At 30.7% G+C, this 20,195-nt stretch overlaps 2 protein-coding genes across 14 annotated transcripts in view; one reads left to right on the top strand and one right to left on the bottom strand.

Moving 5' to 3' along the window:
- LOC126760330 (glutamine synthetase 2 cytoplasmic) overlaps window positions 1-1,358 on the top strand; it is a 29,110-nt gene extending 27,752 nt beyond the window's left edge. For both annotated transcript variants that reach the window (XM_050475895.1, XM_050475896.1), the window contains exons 5-6: window positions 35-138; window positions 223-1,358. In XM_050475895.1, coding sequence (XP_050331852.1) covers window positions 35-138; window positions 223-511 — 393 coding nt within the window. In that variant the 3' untranslated portion in view covers window positions 512-1,358. The remainder of the gene's footprint in view (window positions 1-34; window positions 139-222) is intronic.
- Window positions 1,359-11,663: 10,305 nt separating this feature from the next.
- Window positions 11,664-20,195, bottom strand: part of LOC126759635 (ecotropic viral integration site 5 ortholog) — an 84,674-nt gene continuing 76,142 nt past the window's right edge. For 8 of the 12 annotated variants that reach the window (XM_050474575.1, XM_050474570.1, XM_050474577.1 and 5 more), the window contains 2 exons: window positions 19,877-19,975; window positions 11,664-12,469 (listed from right to left, as the gene is read on the bottom strand). In XM_050474575.1, coding sequence (XP_050330532.1) covers window positions 12,332-12,469; window positions 19,877-19,975 — 237 coding nt within the window. In that variant the 3' untranslated portion in view covers window positions 11,664-12,331. Of the gene's footprint in view, window positions 12,470-17,134; window positions 17,224-19,876; window positions 19,976-20,195 lie in introns of all 12 variants that reach the window. The other 4 variants (XM_050474581.1, XM_050474580.1, XM_050474579.1 and 1 more) reach the window with 1 other exon arrangement.

A 20,195-nucleotide genomic window follows, 5' to 3' on the forward strand; every position in this document is an offset into this window, starting at 1 on the left:
CTGGATGTTGTTAAAAGCTAAATATTATTTACAGATTGTCGCCACTTTGGACCCCAAACCCATGCCGGGCGATTGGAATGGCGCCGGTGCACACACCAACGTTTCCACCAAGAAAATGCGTGAGGATGGCGGCATCAAGTGAGTACACACACACATTCATATATACTTCCATTAAGTGAGGTTTTATTTTACATTCATTTTCATTAATTTTCGTATTCGTAGGGAAATCCTCAATGCCGTTGAGAAACTCTCAAAGCATCACGAGCGTCACATTCGCGCCTACGATCCCAAACAGGGTCAGGACAATGCACGTCGTCTTACCGGTCAGCATGAGACGAGCTCGATCAATGATTTCAGCGCCGGCGTTGCCAATCGTGGCTGCTCCATACGTATACCGCGCGGTGTGAACGATGATGGCAAGGGCTATTTCGAAGATCGTCGCCCGAGCTCCAACTGTGATCCTTACTCAGTGGTGGAGGCCATTCTACGCACTATCTGCTTGGATGAGTAGACGCAGTTGCACCCACCCATCCACACACACACACACACATACACACAGACGGCAAGCGAAAGTACTAGACGAGAGCGTTCTCTAAAGTGCCAATGAGTCGAGTTACTGGAAAAGTGAAACGAAACCAAAGGGAAGCGAATAAAATTGACAATAAAATATTCATTTAGTTTTAAGCCACACACCGGAGACACTTTATAATTGGGGACAACGAAAAAAACAAAAAGCCAAAACAGCAACAGTTTAGTCAAGGGAAAGGTAGTGTTACATAAGTATTTTAATTTAAACTTTCAATTTGTCATAAGTGAATTTAGTATATATATATGTATATGCTTACAAACATACATATACATGTGTACTACAAGTTAGCCAATTGTTGGATGGCCAAATGATGACTACTAATCTGCATATGTGTGTGTCAGCCATTGCTGACTCTAACCTTTGAATATCCACATACGCATACCCCATACACACATATGATTGTTATTGTTACATATACACACATATATATACAGTTAATCTATGTACCAACATTTATTTACAATGCGAAAATGTAATTACACTTCGGCTAATATTGCGGCAAGACAATGCTACGGACGACAATATGAAAAAGACAATTATTTAAGTTTTAGTCAAATAACATTGCATTAGGAATTAAGATGCATTTGTGCATACATCCAGACATTTGTACGAGTATGTAGGAGGCAACGAGATTTCATTTACACATACATATGTATATCAAGTGCAATATTGTAAACGCCAAATATTATTACCTAATACGCGACATTATGATACTGTTGATTAATAAATTCTTATAAGTACTAACACATATGCACAATTACAAAATTAATGATATTTATTTATAATTACTGAATATTTTGTAACAGCGGAAACCCTTAAGTACACCTACGACGCAGTCAATCTGTATATGAAATATCGTTAAAAGAAACATCGCATGTCTCGGAAACAAGTTGAGGAAATATTTCTTGAAAACTTTTATAGTGCGTGTTATCGCTTGGGCTATCTTTCTGCATCAAAAGATTTTACCTAGCCAACAAAAATTAGACAAAAAATTTTATATTTCTCTCTATTTCGACCATTTTTAGCAGATTTACTGAAATAACTCATCAACCGGAAACGGAAATGCGTTTTTGAAAATGGCATAGTGTGCCCCATCAATTGGGCTATATAATAGTATACATTTTTTTCACATAACTCCTTCCAGCAGTCCATAAATGTCAATTTTCGTCGCGTTTCCGGCGAATTTTTGAATAAATACGCAACTGCCCAGCAACCGGAAATGGAAATATTTTTCTGAGTAGTAGAATTCATGCCCCCTTTCATATGCAACATTTCTGCATTAAAACATTTCACCCATGCTCACCGAGCGCGTCAGAAACATTGAAAATTTGCAGCTAATTCCAGGATTTGTACTAGGCGCCCAGAAGTGCATAGTAGGTAGCCGCGGAAGGGTTTTTGTCGAATATCTCGGAAACCGCTGGAGGAATTTCTTTTCTGTAAATTGTATGGCCAGTGTTATCGCTTGGGGCATCTTTCTGCATCAAAAATTTTGACCTAGGTAAAATAGGTGGCCCAGAAAAAATAAATTTTGGTGTCACATCGACGGTTTTTTCCGATATGCACCCGGTTTTTGTTGAATATCTCGGAAACCGGAGGTCGGAAATTCGATCTGAAAATGGCACTGTTTAGGGCATCGCTAGGGCTATATTTCTGCATCAAAAATTTTGACCTTACTTGCGAAAATGGTTAAAAATTTTTACCATTCTTTCAAATTTTGAGAATTTTTAGCAGATTTATTGAAATAGCTCTCCAACCGGAAGCGGAAATGAATTTTTGAAAATGGCATAATGTGCCCCATGACTTGGGCAATACAGTAGTATAAATTTTTTTTGTATAGCCCCCACTGGTACTTCAAAAATGTCGATTTTCGTCGTACTTCCTGCAAATTTTACAATACATACGCAATTGGTCTGTAGCCGGAAAAGAAAATAAATTTCCAAGTAGTCCACATCCTGCCCCCTTTCATATGCAACATTTCTGCATTTAAACATTTCACCCATACTCACCGAGCGCGTCAGAAACATTGAAAATTTGCAGCTAATTCCAGGATTTGTACTAGGCGCCCAGAAGTGCATAGTAGGTAGCCGCGGAAGGGTTTTTGTCGAATATCTCGGAAACCGCTGGAGGAATTTCTTTTCTGTAAATTGTATGGCCAGTGTTATCGCCTGGGGCATCTTTCTGCATCAAAAATTTTGACCTAGGTAAAATAGGTGGCCCAGAAAAAATAAATTTTGGTGTCACATCGACGGTTTTTTCCGATATGCACCCGGTTTTTGTTGAATATCTCCGAAACCGGTGGTCGGAAATTCGATCTGAAAATGGCACTGTTTAGGGCATCGCTAGGGCTATATTTCTGCATCAAAAATTTTGACCTTACTTGCGAAAATGGTTAAAAATTTTTACCATTCTTTCAAAATTTGAGAATTTTTAGCAGATTTATTGAAATAGCTCTCCAACCGGAAGCGGAAATGAATTTTTGAAAATGGCATAATGTGCCCCATGACTTGGGCAATACAGTGGTATACATTTTTTTCGTATAGCCCCCACTGGTACTTCAGAAATGTCGATTTTCGTCGTACTTCCTGCAAATTTTACAATACATACGCAATTGGTCTGTAGCCGGAAAAGAAAATAAATTTCCAAGTAGTCCACATCCTGCCCCCTTTCATATGCAACATTTCTGCATTTAAACATTTCACCCATACTCACCGAGCGCGTCAGAAACATTGAAAATTTGCAGCTAATTCCAGGATTTGTACTAGGCGCCCAGAAGTGCATAGTAGGTAGCCGCGGAAGGGTTTTTGTCGAATATCTCGGAAACCGCTGGAGGAATTTCTTTTCTGTAAATTGTATGGCCAGTGTTATCGCTTGGGGCATCTTTCTGCATCAAAAATTTTGACCTAGGTAAAATAGGTGGCCCAGAAAAAATAAATTTTGGTGTCACATCGACGGTTTTTTCCGATATGCACCCGGTTTTTGTTGAATATCTCGGAAACCGGAGGTCGGAAATTCGATCTGAAAATGGCACTGTTTAGGGCATCGCTAGGGCTATATTTCTGCATCAAAAATTTTGACCTTACTTGCGAAAATGGTTAAAAATTTTTACCATTCTTTCAAAATTTGAGAATTTTTAGCAGATTTATTGAAATAGCTCTCCAACCGGAAGCGGAAATGAATTTTTGAAAATGGCATAATGTGCCCCATGACTTGGGCAATACAGTAGTATAAATTTTTTTTGTATAGCCCCCACTGGTACTTCAAAAATGTCGATTTTCGTCGTACTTCCTGCAAATTTTACAATACATACGCAATTGGTCTGTAGCCGGAAAAGAAAATAAATTTCCAAGTAGTCCACATCCTGCCCCCTTTCATATGCAACATTTCTGCATTTAAACATTTCACCCATACTCACCGAGCGCGTCAGAAACATTGAAAATTTGCAGCTAATTCCAGGATTTGTACTAGGCGCCCAGAAGTGCATAGTAGGTAGCCGCGGAAGGGTTTTTGTCGAATATCTCGGAAACCGCTGGAGGAATTTCTTTTCTGTAAATTGTATGGCCAGTGTTATCGCCTGGGGCATCTTTCTGCATCAAAAATTTTGACCTAGGTAAAATAGGTGGCCCAGAAAAAATAAATTTTGGTGTCACATCGACGGTTTTTTCCGATATGCACCCGGTTTTTGTTGAATATCTCGGAAACCGGAGGTCGGAAATTCGATCTGAAAATGGCACTGTTTAGGGCATCGCTAGGGCTATATTTCTGCATCAAAAATTTTGACCTTACTTGCGAAAATGGTTAAAAATTTTTACCATTCTTTCAAATTTTGAGAATTTTTAGCAGATTTATTGAAATAGCTCTCCAACCGGAAGCGGAAATGAATTTTTGAAAATGGCATAATGTGCCCCAGGACTTGGGCAATACAGTAGTATAAATTTTTTTTGTATAGCCCCCACTGGTACGTCAGAAATGTCTATTTTCGTCGTACTTCCTGCAAATTTTACAATACATACGCAATTGGTCTGTAGCCGGAAAAGAAAATAAATTTCCAAGTAGTCCACATCCTGCCCCCTTTCATATGCAACATTTCTGCATTTAAACATTTCACCCATACTCACCGAGCGCGTCAGAAACATTGAAAATTTGCAGCTAATTCCAGGATTTGTACTAGGCGCCCAGAAGTGCATAGTAGGTAGCCGCGGAATGGTTTTTGTCGAATATCTCGGAAACCGCTGGAGGAATTTCTTTTCTGTAAATTGTATGGCCAGTGTTATCGCTTGGGGCATCTTTCTGCATCAAAAATTTTGACCTAGGTAAAATAGGTGGCCCAGAAAAAATAAATTTTGGTGTCACATCGACGGTTTTTTCCGATATGCACCCGGTTTTTGTTGAATATCTCGGAAACCGGTGGTCGGAAATTCGATCTGAAAGTGGCACTGTTTAGGGCATCGCTTGCGCTATATTTCTGCATTAAAAAATTTCAGTTGGACAACAAAAACAGGATAGAAATTTTAATAATATTCCGTGATTCGACCATTTTTAGTAGAATTGCTTTGGAATGTTGTTATTGCTATTCAATACTCACTATAACGTATTTTTGTGGAGAATAATACAATAGTGCTTAATTGATTTCAAGGGTTTTATTCGCAATTTTTATAATTTATGTATTTGTTTTTGTATTTCGTCATCAAAGTACAGTATATTCATTCACTAAATTGTAAGTGGATGACAAACGTTTTTAAGTATTTTTCTTTGCATAATTTATTTAATAACACAATTTCTCTTTGTTGTTGTTATTTCATATTTCTAAAATTAATTAAACATTGATTTCGTTTGCAATTTCAAAGTCTTCGCTTACTGGCAATACACAAATAATTCTTTCATAAAATGTTTAGCTTGTCTTCGGTAATATCTGTTTGCTTCGCGTATACGCTCGTGTTTGTGTGTTGGTTGTGTCTCGTAATATTATTTATGAGAGTGGCTAATATTATGTCGTTTAAAAACGTTGGCTAAAAACAGTTTACAATAAGGAAACATGCCCTAGCGTTCATGCTTTCACTTGTTTGTATGTATGTATGTGGTACTCGTAACAGCTATTCAGCATCGGTTGTGGTAAGTTAAGTTAACTTAAGTTTAGATCTATAAGTTTCTTTTTGAATGTAAGTATGTATATATTAATTATATTAAGTGCTCGAGTACTTGTAAAGTGGCGATGTCTGTCTGTGTGTCACTGTGGTCAAAGTGGTGTGGTGAGTTGTTCGCTGTAAAAAACTGTGGGATATTTTATTGTTATAGAAATGTTAGTCACAGGAGTTATTTTTGGCATTTTCACTATTGCGAAATATTGAACATTTATAACGGTTGATTTTCACTGCGAAATATTGTATATTTACGCATATAACGGTAGTACAAAAAATTGCTTTCAGGAAACTGTTGACGAATTATTTTTACAAAATACTAAAGAACAATTAAGAACTTTAAATTCATTAAATTAAAATAAAAAATACAACAATTGCAATACCAACAACATTGTGCATGAAATAACAGTTTTTCAAATGCTTATAATAAAATGTATAATTCTCTGCGCTTTTAAAGTCGAAAATTGAATTTGAAAAAAGCTTTGGAAATTTTGAAAATTTTTGGCTTTTCAAATACTCTTTTTTCTAAATAGCTACTAGGAATGTTTTGTAATTTTTTCAATACAGATTTGGGGCAATTTCTCACAAAGATCTTGTATGCATTCGTATTTTGTATAAATTTTCGTTAACTTTTTTTTTTAATTTTAAGTGGTAAGTATTCAGATATGTTATAGTTTTTCTTTTATTTTCTTTGGATTTTTTATATGTACTTGTATATATATTTTTTTTTTGAGTGAAATTTTTTAATTAGTGTAAGTACAATACAAATTTTGACTGAGTAAGAGTATGCACTTATACAGCTAGGTAGCTATTATATATATGTAGGTATGGCTAAAATATAATAAAAATTAAAAAGTGGACGTATTTTGGGATGTAAATAACAATATTATAAAAAATAATAATATTAGAAAAAATTAAAAACTAAATCAATATAATAATAACGGTTAAATAATAATGAGCAAGGTAACAAAATGATAATAATAAAATATTATATTTTCAAAAGTAGACAAAAATAAGAGTACAATAATAAAAAATAATAATAATAAAAGTATATTAATAAAAATTATAATAAGAGGTTATATTTATAAAAAAAAACACATCAAAATATATTATAACAAAAATAAAGCGAAATATTTTTGATTAAAGAAAAAATCAAAATAAAACCAAAAACTTACACAAAATAACGGTAATAAAGCATTTGTTTGCTGTCAAAAGAAGAAAACGAAAATTGGAAACCGTGCAACCATGTAAAATGAGTCGCTTAGTCAGCATTTATTTCGATATATCGTATTCAAGATAGCGCTGGTGAACTAACAACTTTTGCAGATTTTCGGTATTAAGGGGTTATATCGACTAGTAAATATCAAAAATCCGATTTTTTCGAAACATTGTATTCAGAGTCAGTGAAAGAAATTTTTCCGTAAAAGGCCGAACCGGTCCACTTCAAACAATTCTAGATACATATATTTAAGTGGTAATCATCGAAGGAATCAGATTTTTGATAAAAATTTCGATTTATCAAGTAACTCTGAAGTGCAAATTTTTTCATAAAATAACAAAAAAAAAATTTTTTGGAAGCCGCCATTTTATCAAAAATCAAAGTCCTTTCATCATTAGATATTTGTATCTATTTATTGTACTAATATTTATGTTCGGTTTTTGGACTTGAGATAATGTTAAGCAAAAAAAGCCTTTTCCCTTTTTCGGAATTCATCCTGATGATCGGTTAAGGGTTCAAAAATTCAAAATTTTTCAAAAAAAATTATTTAAGTATATGATCTTAGTTATTGTTTGTTTTTGTATTTAGTTGTCAAATACTTCAAATTTCTCTTAAAAACAAAAATCACAAAAAACACGTTATTTTTGTTTTGGAATATAGCCCCTTAAACGACTAATTTTACACATCTGTGCTTAAATTAAAAAATATTAAAAATTATTTAAACAAATTAACCGAAAATTGTTAAGAATAAAAAAGAAAAAAACAGAATATTATTAAAAAAATTTAATAAAAAATATTAAAAAAAAATTGAAATAATATAAAAAATAAATAAAATATAAAAAATAAAAGAATATAAGAAATAAAAAACTCAAATACGATAACATTACAATTAAAATTTTTAAAAATTTATCGAAAATTGTTATAAAAAAGTAAAAAAACAAATAAAGAAAGAAAAGAAATAAATAAAAAAAATTTTAAGAGAATATAAAAAATAAAAAACAATCAAATAAGTAAGAATTTAAAAATTTATCGAAATTGTTAAGAATAAAACAGAAGGTAAAAAAAGAAGAAAAAAATTAAAAGTATCAACCATAAAAAGATTAAATTAAAAAATTAAAAAAAAAAATATGATATATGAAAAATTTTAAAAGAATATAAAAATTAAAAAACTCGAATATAATAACATTAAAATTAAAAAAAAATTTTAAAATTTATCGAAAATCATATAAAAAAGTAAAAAAAAAAAAACAAATTAAAAAAATAAATGAACAAATTTTAAGAGAATATAAAAATAAAAAAATTCAAATACGAAAATATTAAAATTAAAAAAATTGAGAAATATATCGAAAAATGTTAACGATAAAAAGGAAGAAAAAGAATAAGAAAACAGAAAAAAAATTTAAAAAAAACAAGAAATGTAAAAGAATTTATAAAAATTGAAAAAATATAAACGAATATAAAAAATTCAAATATGTAAACATTAAAATTGAAAAAATATTTGAAAAATTAATCGAAAATTGTTAAAAATAAAGAGGAGGAACAGAAAAAAAATACTTAAAAAATTAAAAAAAAATAAAAATATAAAATAATAAAGAACGAAAATAATTAAAAAATTTAAAAAAAAATTAAAAATACATAAAATTTGAAATTCAAAAAATAGAAATCATCTAAATAATATTTTAGTATATACATACATAAAATTGTTAAAGATAAAGAGGAGGAACAGAAAAAGAAAATTAAAAAAAATAAAAAAATATAAAATACTAAACAATGAAAATAACTAAAAAATGAAAAAAAAATTTAAAAATACATAAAATTTTAAATTCAAAAAATAGAAATCATCTAAATAATATTTTAGAATATACATACATACATAATATTTATATGGAGTACTTATACACATGCACGCATGAGTTCGTTTTTTTTATCTGAATAAGCTTCTTTTTTTTTTTATAAAATTGTTAATTATATTAAACATAATTGTGCTTTCTCGTTCGCCCAAAGCGCACAGTTGACCTCGCAAAAGTTTCGCTTTAGTTAAAATTATTTAAATTCTTATGCTTCAATACGCAAACTTAAAATACTACTTTTGCGCTAAAATTATAAATATGTACATCCTAATTTCACTGCTTTTATGCAGGCTTATACTCGTATGCCTTCAATACTTTATCGCTGTGGCAGTTACTTGCTTCAACAAGTTTATAAAAAAACTAATACTAATAATTACTTAAAACAACAAGAAACTCAAAAATTCGTTAAACTGTGTTTTTGTCACTGACTGATATTGCACATTACAAGTATATCAAGTATGTTTGTATATAAGTAAATAAAGTATTTTAAAATAACAATAATTATAATAATAATAATAGTAATTATAGTATTTATAATAATAATAGCAATAATAATCATAAAATCGTACAGCTAAAAAATTGTGGAACTGCGGCTTAATATACATAATATACGTTTGTATTGATAATAAACATTAGTATATAGCTATTGAGCCGGGATTTCTTAGGCTGTTCTCTCAAACCAATTTTTTGAAATATAATAAAAAATAAATTTGAAATAAACGCGAATTTTTGTGCATAAACAATTTAATAATATTTTTTATTTTTTCGTTAGCAAATTGTTGTTGCATTTGTAGAATTTTAAAAACACTATAAAACATAACTTTAACCAGCGACTTTCTGTATTTAATTGTGTGCATGTAATGGATTTTGATTAAGCCAAGACTTCTTACTGCCACGACAAACTGTTTAAAACTTTTAGGTTAGTTTTTGTTTCACTTCAAATATAACTACTTTTTACTACAAATAAACCCGCAAATGTGTTTTATAAAAAAATCGAATATTTTGCGTGTTTTTGGTCAGTCACTTAATATCATTTGCATGCATTTTTAACAAAAACAATATCGAATTATATATGGATAGCCTTTTATAATTAATTATGTGTATGTATTTATATGTATATTGACTGTTGTCTGCCTTTTTTTGCTTAAACTTTTAATATATTCATAATTTCGCGTCTTCTACCAACTTTGTCAAAGAGTATAATTGCCTTTTTATTTGAATTTGTTTAATTTTGGCCACATGTGTTTCAGAAAATACCTGTAATAGTACATATTTATGATTTATGTCTGTTTGTAAAAGTTAATATGGAACACTATTATATTAAAATTTTAATGGCGGTATTCACTGCATTGAGTTGTGTACTGAAATGTTGAATTTTTTTTGTAAGTAAGTAAGAGGGTGGTGAGCTAAATTTGGTTTAGTTTTTAATTTTAAATTTAAGATGAGTTTTTTACAAAAATTTAAAAAAAAAATACTAAAATCAAAAAAAAATCAAATTTCTGTCTTTAAAACCTGCGAGCATGTTTTTAGCTCCACTTTCTTTTTCGCTTTATTTCAATTGGCATTCTCAACTTTTCTGCCATGTCAACCACTTATTTCAATGTACCTTCTCACTCAACAGTGAATACCCGCCAAAAATATGTTGATTACTTTACGTATTATAAGTTTATGCCTGTATGTGTATGTGTGGTCAAATATTCGTTATGCGCCACCGACATTTCTACTCGTTCAATGCCGTTAGTTTTTAGCTAAGTTTAAGTTATAATCATAGTTGTTGTTGTAGTCTAGTTTCACACTCTAGTTTTTCATTGCCATAATTTGTTGTAATAATACATAATGCATATTTGTATAAACTAACGCTACATATGTATGTATGTTTGTATGTATTTATGAAAAAGTCATAAATGTACATATGTATAAAAACATTTTCAGTTTGAGACAAATCTTTTTCGCTGCAATTCAGTTTGCGAAATTCCTTTTAGCTACTATTTTACGACAGCTTAGTTAATCGGCAATTAGTGGTTTATATTTTTTGATATCTTTCATAATTATTTATACGCTTCACTTATAATTTGTATATCAATTTTAATGTAAACACACTTTTTTATCTGTATTGTAAATTTAATGTCTGTGTGTGCGGGTTTAATTTTTTTTTAAATTTTTTAAAAAATTTTAATTAAAAAAAAAATTAAAAAAACATTTTAATTACATTAATTTTTTTAATTAATTTTTTTAATTAAAATATATTAATTAAATAAATTTTTTTTATTAAAAACATATAAAAAAATATTTTAATTTTAAAAGATATTTTATTTAAAGTAATTTTTTAATTAAAATTTTTTTGATTAAAATATTTTTTTATACTTTTTTTAATTAAACATATTTTTAATTAATATATATATATGTATTATTTTAATTAAAAAAAATTAATTTAATTAATATATTTTAATTTAAAAAAATCTTAATTAAAAAATATTTAATTTAAATTATTTTTTTAATTACATTTTTTTTAATTAAAATATATTAATTAAAGTAATTTTTTTAATTAAAATTTTTTTTAACTAAATTTTTTTTTTTAATTAAAATATATTAATTAAAATATTTTTAATTAAAAAAATATATATTTTAATCCAAAAACTTTTAATTAAAAAAATTAATTTAAATAAAATATCTTTTGAAATTAAAAAAAAATATTTTAATCTAAAAAGTTTTAATTAAAAATATTAATTTAATTAAAATATTTTTTAAAATTAAAATATTTTTTATATGTTTTTAATAAAAAAAATTAATTTAATTTGAAATATTTTTAATTAAAAAAGTTAATTTAATTTAAAAAAATTTTTAAATAATTAAAATTTTTTTGTTTTTAAATACGCTAGAAAATGTCTTTAGATTTATAACCACAAAAAAATGTTTAAATAATAATTATGTTTGCATACTTTTAAGCGCGCAGTTAAAACGTTTAGTCTTCTGCACTAGCGTATTGCAGACAAATACACTTATTTATATATTTTGCTCTTCAAATTACAACAATTAAATATATTAATAGTTAATAATCATATAATAATCATCAATTGGTATAGACGCTATAACAAATTACTAATAAATTATTAATACATATTATATACTAGACTATATGAATGTTGGCATGCAAGCAGCAAGCAAATTATTTAGAATATTTCAAATAAAAATTATTGATAATTAATTAATAATAATTATTATAGTAATATGGGTTTCAACATAATCGCCGCAAAAGCATAATATACACATGCATAAACTTACTTACATCTAAAGGCATAATAAGCAATTAAATAAAATAATTTATTTTAATTTAAGTTAATTATTAATTTGGAATTTTCTACTTGCGTAATATAATAGCAGTATGTGTGTGTGTGTTGTTTTCCTATTCGTTATAAATATGCTCGCAATAACTGTCTACATAATATCCACATGAAAAATTAGAATATCAACGGGACAACCGTGCAATGGTGTCTCGCAATTTGTGTGCTAACTCCTCTCTCCGCAGCCGCATTATGTATTATGTGGTTGACAATTCGGCGCTCTCACGTCGCATATTCAATTCGTTGAAGTCGATCTCGTTGGATTCGATCGACTGTATCGATGAGCTGCGCAGTTTATTAATTGGATATTTGCCACGACTTCGAATGGCGGTTAACTGTAAAGTATGTTGAAATAATTTTTCGAAATTAATGCGTGATAAAGTCGAAAATATTTAAGTTCACTATACAACTGTTTGATATATTTATATACATAAAGTTTGTACATATATAAGTATATTTAATGCGCATGCATACACGTGGAAATATTAACAAATATATAATTTGAAATAAATTTCATTAACCAATATTACAGAATTCTAATACGAATACGAACCAATTTGAATAACTCTACTGTGTGGCAGTGAGTCATGAGGTATGGGGTGAAGGAGCGAAGTACATGTAAATATGTATATATATAATATATGTAAATATATTTTATTATTTGAAAGATTTGAACAATACAAAATGAAAACACCGATATAACATTGTAACGGTTTTCAAGTAATGCATATAATAATTAAAAAACTAGTTCAAAACATAAAACTTCAGACTGGAGTAAAAATGGTGGGTAAACACTAGTTTGCAACTAAGATTCCTGAACTTAAAATAAAGTAGTCTAAAAAAGATAAGTACTATTATGAGACAATTTATTAATACATTGTGACAAAAAGGAACTCGGAAATTGTATATAAAACGCATAATACACTTATGGCAACGATACTTTTCATAAGCACTTTTTGGGATGGCCTTCGGCTCTTTCAGCGAATTTGGTTTTATCTTTTTGATCGACTGAAAACGGGTTCCACAGATCGATATTTTTATCCATTTTAAAAATCACAACACACTACTGAGTTGCACTGACTTATGCAGCTGCTGTAAGCAAACTGCCTGACAGATCGCGCTAATGACAATCCTACCAACTTAACAAAATACATTTTCTCGTCCAGGTGCTTTTTTGTCCGAATGTACATACTTATATTCTTTTTTGAGGAATTTCAGTTTATTTGGATTACTTCAAAGAACAATAAAAAATAATTATTGTTTTAAAGATAATTTTGCTACCTCCTCGATTTAAAAAAAAAAAACTATTTTTAGAATATTTCTAATGTATGTAATGCTCTAATTTTAAAGATTTCCTAGAAAGGATTGGATCGAACATGTTGGTTCACGGCGTATCGAGCCCCAAATCTGGTCCCCGCTGAATATAAACGCCGCTAGCAAATACATTGTTCATTTTTCTATGTTCCGTTATTTTACAAATTTCAAAATCATCTGAGTAAGTTATGTATAGGACTTTTCAATACCTTGCTTAGTTGGCTTTTAAATGTGAAATGGAGTACGCTAATCGAAAATTAATAGTGAACGAATTTATAGCAAATCCGACATGGTCAGGTTCAAAAATTGGAAAAAAAATTAAAATTGTCCAAAACTTTATAGTGTAATTAAACTCTACAAAAATACTTTGAGCATTGTGTGTAAAAAGAGGAGCACTCCTAGAATTAGTAAGGAAATACTAACCTCAATTAAAAAAATTATCTGACCGCGCCAAAAATACAAGTTAAGTACCGGAAAAATTAAAATTACAATTTCCAGGTGCTTTTTTGTCCCAATGTATATTCTTTTTTTAGGAATTTCACTTTATTTGGATTAATTCGAAGAACAATAAAAAAAAATTATTGTTTTAAAGATAATTTTCCTGTGCTAAAGTCGTACTTTCGTAACGTCCTCGATTTTATATAAAAGAGTGTCTTGAGAAAAGATTACTGCCGTTTAACATCAAAAAAAAAGATTTGGACTATTTTTTGTTGGTTACATGTTAGTTTACGGGGTATCGAGCCCCAAATCTGGTCCCCTCTGAATATAAACGCCGCTAAGTCGGGTTTAAACACATTTTACCAAAAGTAGTGTTTTTTTAAGATTTGGGATGATGACATGAAATAAGATATTCGAAACTTTTAAATACTTATCTTGCTATTTATTCAAATAAAATAATTTGAGTCTAGTCAAAATTGGAGTTATAAACATCAGTTATGTAGGTGAAATCTCTTCCTAAGAATTCGACTATATCGAATTGGGAATTGTATATTCAACCGCGCCCTAAAAATAAAAAAATTACTGTTGTTTTCTAGATCCAAGTTTAAGAATAATGAATGAAATACCAAATTTATAACTTCTTTTGATTTGATAAAACTAGAAAATTGCTATTCGTGAAAATGAATTTTCCTTTTTTTATCTATCGAATACCCATACATACATTTAAGAATATTGGCGGAAAATCTGAAATTGATCCGGCATATAGTTTCGTAGATAGGAGGGTATTTTTAAGAATTTTTTGTACTTTGTCTATTCAGCAGCCAAACCTTTAAACACCGTTTTTCACGAACGATAATGCTTTTTAAGGTCAGTGTGGAAATTTTCTACGAAACGGTAGGACGGACCGACTTAAAATTTTCACACGACCTTTTTAGATTACTATAAGACATTGCTAGATTGCCTATAAAATCAAGAGAATCCAATTTTTTTCAAAATTAATCACTGATTATTAAAATACATTAAACTCCGTAAATATGCCTTTTTGTGTTTATTTGTTAAATAATATGCCTCTTCAAAAAAGCGCATTTTTCCGACTTGCAAGTGGATATAACGCCATAAAGGTGAGATATAACAAACAAGTTGTAATAGTACGAGTATAATAGACTTGGGAGAACTTTGGTTACAGCAAATTTCGCAGTATGTATGACACATAACCAGAAGCGGATCCAGAGTAGAATTTTGGGTGGGAGGGGAGTACTATATAATTTTTGCAATTCCAAGTCTCTTTCTTCTCGGAGTGTCACTTATGATGGAAATAACGTATAAAATTTAACCCTTGGGGGGGAACTCTCCGCAGTTCCACCCCATGGATCCGCCGCTGCACATAACTACAATCGATCTTTTGACGCCAAGTCGGCCATATCGGTAATTTGTCGGTTATGGGAACATCAAAGAGGAATAGTCGTTTGAAGAAAATGAAAATTATAATTTAAATCGATTAATATATATTTAAGTACATATGTACGTCACATGTTGAGATATTAAATTAATATTGGAGTAAACTTGAAACTCTTTTAAGGTCAGAACTAGTAAATAAAAAATATAAATTAGCACAACTGTGGGCAAAAAATAGAGAAACCTTTTAATATAAATTTTGCTCGAAAAACCCATTCGTCGAAATATGTTTTTCTTAGGTTGGTATAACTGTCAGTGACATCTATGGCAAATGTCACATACAAATAGTGTTTAATCTACGTTTATCTTTCTGAAGTACATAAAGCGTATTCAGCGATCTTTTACGATAAGTGAAATTATTCAACGAAGAAGTGTGTACGGAATCAAACTTCTGGTGCCGAAAGCTCAGAATGTTGGAAAAGGCCTTCGGTGATAAATGTTTGTCGCGAACAAGTGTTTTTGATTGGTATAAATTATTCGCGTTGACGATGAACCACGTCCACGTGATGGAAGGCCATCAAACCGTCAATAAAATAATGGAATTGGTGCTTGAGAATCGAAAATTAACAGTCAGAGATCTTACAAAATCGAATATCGAAAGGATCAATGAAAACCATTTTGAAAGATCATTTGGGCTTAAGAAAAGTGAAAACACGATTTGTTCCAAATCACTTAATTTTTTCGAAAAACAGGGTTGCGTTAACGTCTGTGAAACAGTGCTTTCCGACCATCTGGATGTCATGAAACGTATTACTACTTGCAATGAGTCTTGGATTTATGCTTACGACCCGGAAACAAAGATCAATTAATCGTGGGAAAAGGTGACCCGAAACCGAAAAAGCCACGTCAAAGTAGGTCAAATATCAAGGTTATATTGGCAGTTTTCTTCGATTAACGAAGTGTAGTGCACTCCGAATTCCTTCACATCAGCTAAACTGTCAACAAGGAAAACTATTGAGTGCTATGCGTCATTTGAGCGGAGCTATTCGTAAAAGAAGACCGGAATTATGGGTCGACAACTCTTGTTTTTTGCGCCACGATAATGCACCGTCTCATACTGCATTGACTCTTCGTGAGTTTTCGGCAAATTTTCAATCAATATCGTGTCGCAACCACCGTGTGCGCCTGATTTACTTCCGCGTGATTTTTGGATATTCAGCAAACTCAAACGACCGCTCCGGAGAAACCGTTTTGAGTCAATTGAAGACATGAAATGTTAACCGCTACGTGCATTGAAGGCTATTCCGGAAATTGACATTAACAACTGTTTTAAGAATTGGAAAAAACATTGACACAAGTTTATTGGGGCCAAGGAGAATTACTTTGAGTGGGACGACATAAATTTTAAAGAATAAATTAAGAATTTTAAAATTATGAACAAAGTCTTACTATTTTTTGCGCACAGTAGTATACCAAATATTATTTTCATCAAAAAAATCATGCATTCTATAAACTTTAGTTCCAATACTTAAATGTATACTGAGTTGCCAATACAAAATATTTTTCAAGTCATGCAAATGCTATTATTTTAGCAAATTAATTAAAGAAACGGCATGCAACGGAATATATGTATGTAGTTATGTGATTAAATTTGTACTACCAGAGCATAATTTTTCAGATTTTTTTTTTGTTTTTTGATTATTTTTGCGAAACATGATGTTTTTTGTTGTTGATTTCTAATGCGCTTAATGATTAGTTCTCTGCAGTTGTATTGTACACATGAGAGTACATTTTCGTAAAATCAGTAAATATTTGAATTATGTAAATTGATTGGTTGGTTGGTTAGTAATGACCTGATTTTTCATTAATATTTTCATTCTTTGTTTATTAAGCTTATCCACTTCCATGGTTCAGTATCGGGGCTTGTTATTGGCGTGGGATACTAAAAAATACATATACAGTGAATAATTGATATTGAAATGTGAGTAATTCAATTTAAGTTTGTATGTAGAGAAATGAAAAACAAATTAACCAAAACAAAAGCAACAGAGAATTATTATGAAAAACATTTATTCCATAAACAAAACATGTATATTATTTTGTTTTATATAAAAGAGGGTTCATCAAGAATTTCCTGTAATATATAATGGAATAACAACAAAATAGCGCATACATACATACGAGGTAGCGGAAGAACATGTCAAAAAATGTATTTTTTGGATTAATTTGCATATATATATGTAAGTATGTATGTTTGTATGCAAGTATGAACGCAAAGCTTTTTAAGTAAACTGAATGAAACTGAACAACTGAAAGCGTACATATGTATGTAGATTAGGGTGTTTTTTTTACAAACTTGTAGGAAATTTTATTTGCTACAAAAAAGATCCGAGGTCAAAACCGCTATCATTAATACTTCTCCAGATATTCGGTTTTTTAAGTAAGGCTTTATAGAATTTTTATAGATGGTATGTAATAAAAGATCTATGAAAATTCCATACAGCCTTACTTAAAAAGCCGAATATGTCGGGAAGCATTAATGATAGCGATTTTGACCTCGAACCTTTTTTGTAGCAAATAAAATTTCCTACAAGTTTGTCATGTGCATTTTTTCTATAGCTCTTGTCATTTACGAGATATATACAAAAAAATGTGAGTTTCGTGGAAAAGTCAGGTTTAGAGCTCCGTACTACCTCGCCGGTGTGAGTTTCGACTTTGTCGCAATGAGCATTTTTGTAGAGTGTTCAATTCTGAGGAATATGTGTCTAAAGTCAAAGCGATGCCATAAAATGCCACTGAGCTATTGAAATTTAAAGATAAAAATTCACGATTGTCGTGTATTTTCGATGGAAAATTTTTACATGCCTTGGTCCAGTCCTTAATGTTAATATTAAGGGCTCAAATTTTCAGGGAATTTTTTTTAGGGTATTTCCAAGGAAATTTCATGATGGGATTGAAAAAAATTAATGGTTAAAAAAAACACCTTAATGTACATATTAGGGTGAGCTCCAAAAAAAAACAATCATAGGAGGATTATCTCCGGATCGAACAGCCACCAAATAGATCGGTCATGCTGTGATGAACGGAAGACACGTCTCCAGTGTTTTAGACGTGCGTACGTTCCATAGTCTCATCATTAACTCAGACCACTATCTTGTTGCAGACAATATACGCACCCGCTTCTGTGCAGCAAAAGACGCACGTCAACAAATACAAGGAAGGTTCAACAGCGAGAAGCTGCAATTACAACAGACAGCCGAACGATTTTCTGCTCGACTTTCACTCCTACTCTCTGAAAGCACTCGTTAGCAAATCGGTATAAGGGAACAGTGAGAGGGTATTTCAAGCTCCTTACGTATTTGCAAAAAAAAGAGAGCGAGGAGAGAAAGAAGAAAGCCAAGCACCATTGGTCTCGACTAAGTGTATCAGACCGTTGGTCTCGACCAGGATTAATTTCGAAGTTGTAGATAATTTCGTCTATCTTGGAACCAGCATCAACACCAACAACAACGTCAGGCTCAAAATCCAACGCTGAATAGCTCTTATCAATAGGCGCTACTTGCAACTTCTTCAATCTGAGTGGGCAAAATATTCGAAGAATAAAGACCAAATCTTCTATTATAAGTCACTCATCGATTATTGGTCATAACAACCGCGCTGTTAAGTCTACTTTCTCCAGGTTGGACAAAAAACCGAAGCAAATGGGTTTGATAATGAAGAAGGGCAAGACAAATCTCCTGTGTCAAACAAATCGTCGCATCCGCGACTTGATCACTGAGTCTTAATTTCGACGTTACGAGTTTTCGAGAGAAGGTTCTGCGAAAGATTTTTCTACAAGTCCTTTACCAACGGCGAATACAATGACAAAATCAATTTTCCAAAAAATCTAATTCAGGGGATTTTTTCAACCCAATTTAAGCTTTGAAAAGTGAAAAACTAAAAATATTAATTTTTTTTGGCTCACCCTAATACATACACATGGGCGTTTGTACGCATATAATGTATAATTGTGTGTGTGGCAAAATGTTCTTATGAGCAGCGCTTTGACTGCTCGATAGCAAAAATTCCAATTATGCAAGTATGTGTGTGTATGAGTGTTACAGGCAATTGTTCTCTCTATAAATGGGCGCACAAAGCCAGACAGCATAGGCATAGAAATTTTTAGATGCATTTCCCTTCCAAACACATGAGTGTTAATTCGTATAATAAAAAAAAAAGACAAAAACAAAAAACAAAACAAAAACAAAAGAAAAATATTTACTTTCGAAAACAATAACGAAAATCCTCACAGCTCACAAACGATAAATCGCACTTTTAGTAGATTATTAGAACCTACAGGGATTATTTCTAGACATTTTTTTAACACAGAAAATATTGTATGTATGTAACCATTCTTTAATATTTATTTTGTCTGCTTCGTCACTCTGTGCGTAGTTATGAGCGCGCGGCAATTATGTAAATGATATTAATGTTTGATGAACTTTTCAACAATTTTGAATATTTACAGCAGATTTTTTTGTTAATAAACAAAAAATTAATTAAGAAAAAATATTTACTGCTTTGTTTGCTTCCAATTAATAAGAATAGCAACTTACCTCTGCTTTGAGATCAGCCAGACGATCCTGCAGATCACGCACCTTGTCTGATTCATCCAAATTGGAACGCAGCTCGCCTTCAGCTAAGATTTCCGAATTCTGTAAAAAAAATTGTTTTAGTTAAATACGTTCATAAATCATTAGAATGTAATTAGTGGTGAATAGAATATATAATACATAGTAAAAGGCAAATATTAATACCCTCAACAGGGAATATTAAGTTTTACACAAGTTGTAACATCCAGAGGCCGTTGCCACAACAGTCGGGTCTGCGTCACCGAACTGAACCAGGATTATTATTCGACAGACGGACGTAGGT

This window comes from Bactrocera neohumeralis, chromosome 5 (genome assembly GCF_024586455.1).
Source record: "Bactrocera neohumeralis isolate Rockhampton chromosome 5, APGP_CSIRO_Bneo_wtdbg2-racon-allhic-juicebox.fasta_v2, whole genome shotgun sequence".
NCBI classification, from domain to species: domain Eukaryota; kingdom Metazoa; phylum Arthropoda; class Insecta; order Diptera; family Tephritidae; genus Bactrocera; species Bactrocera neohumeralis.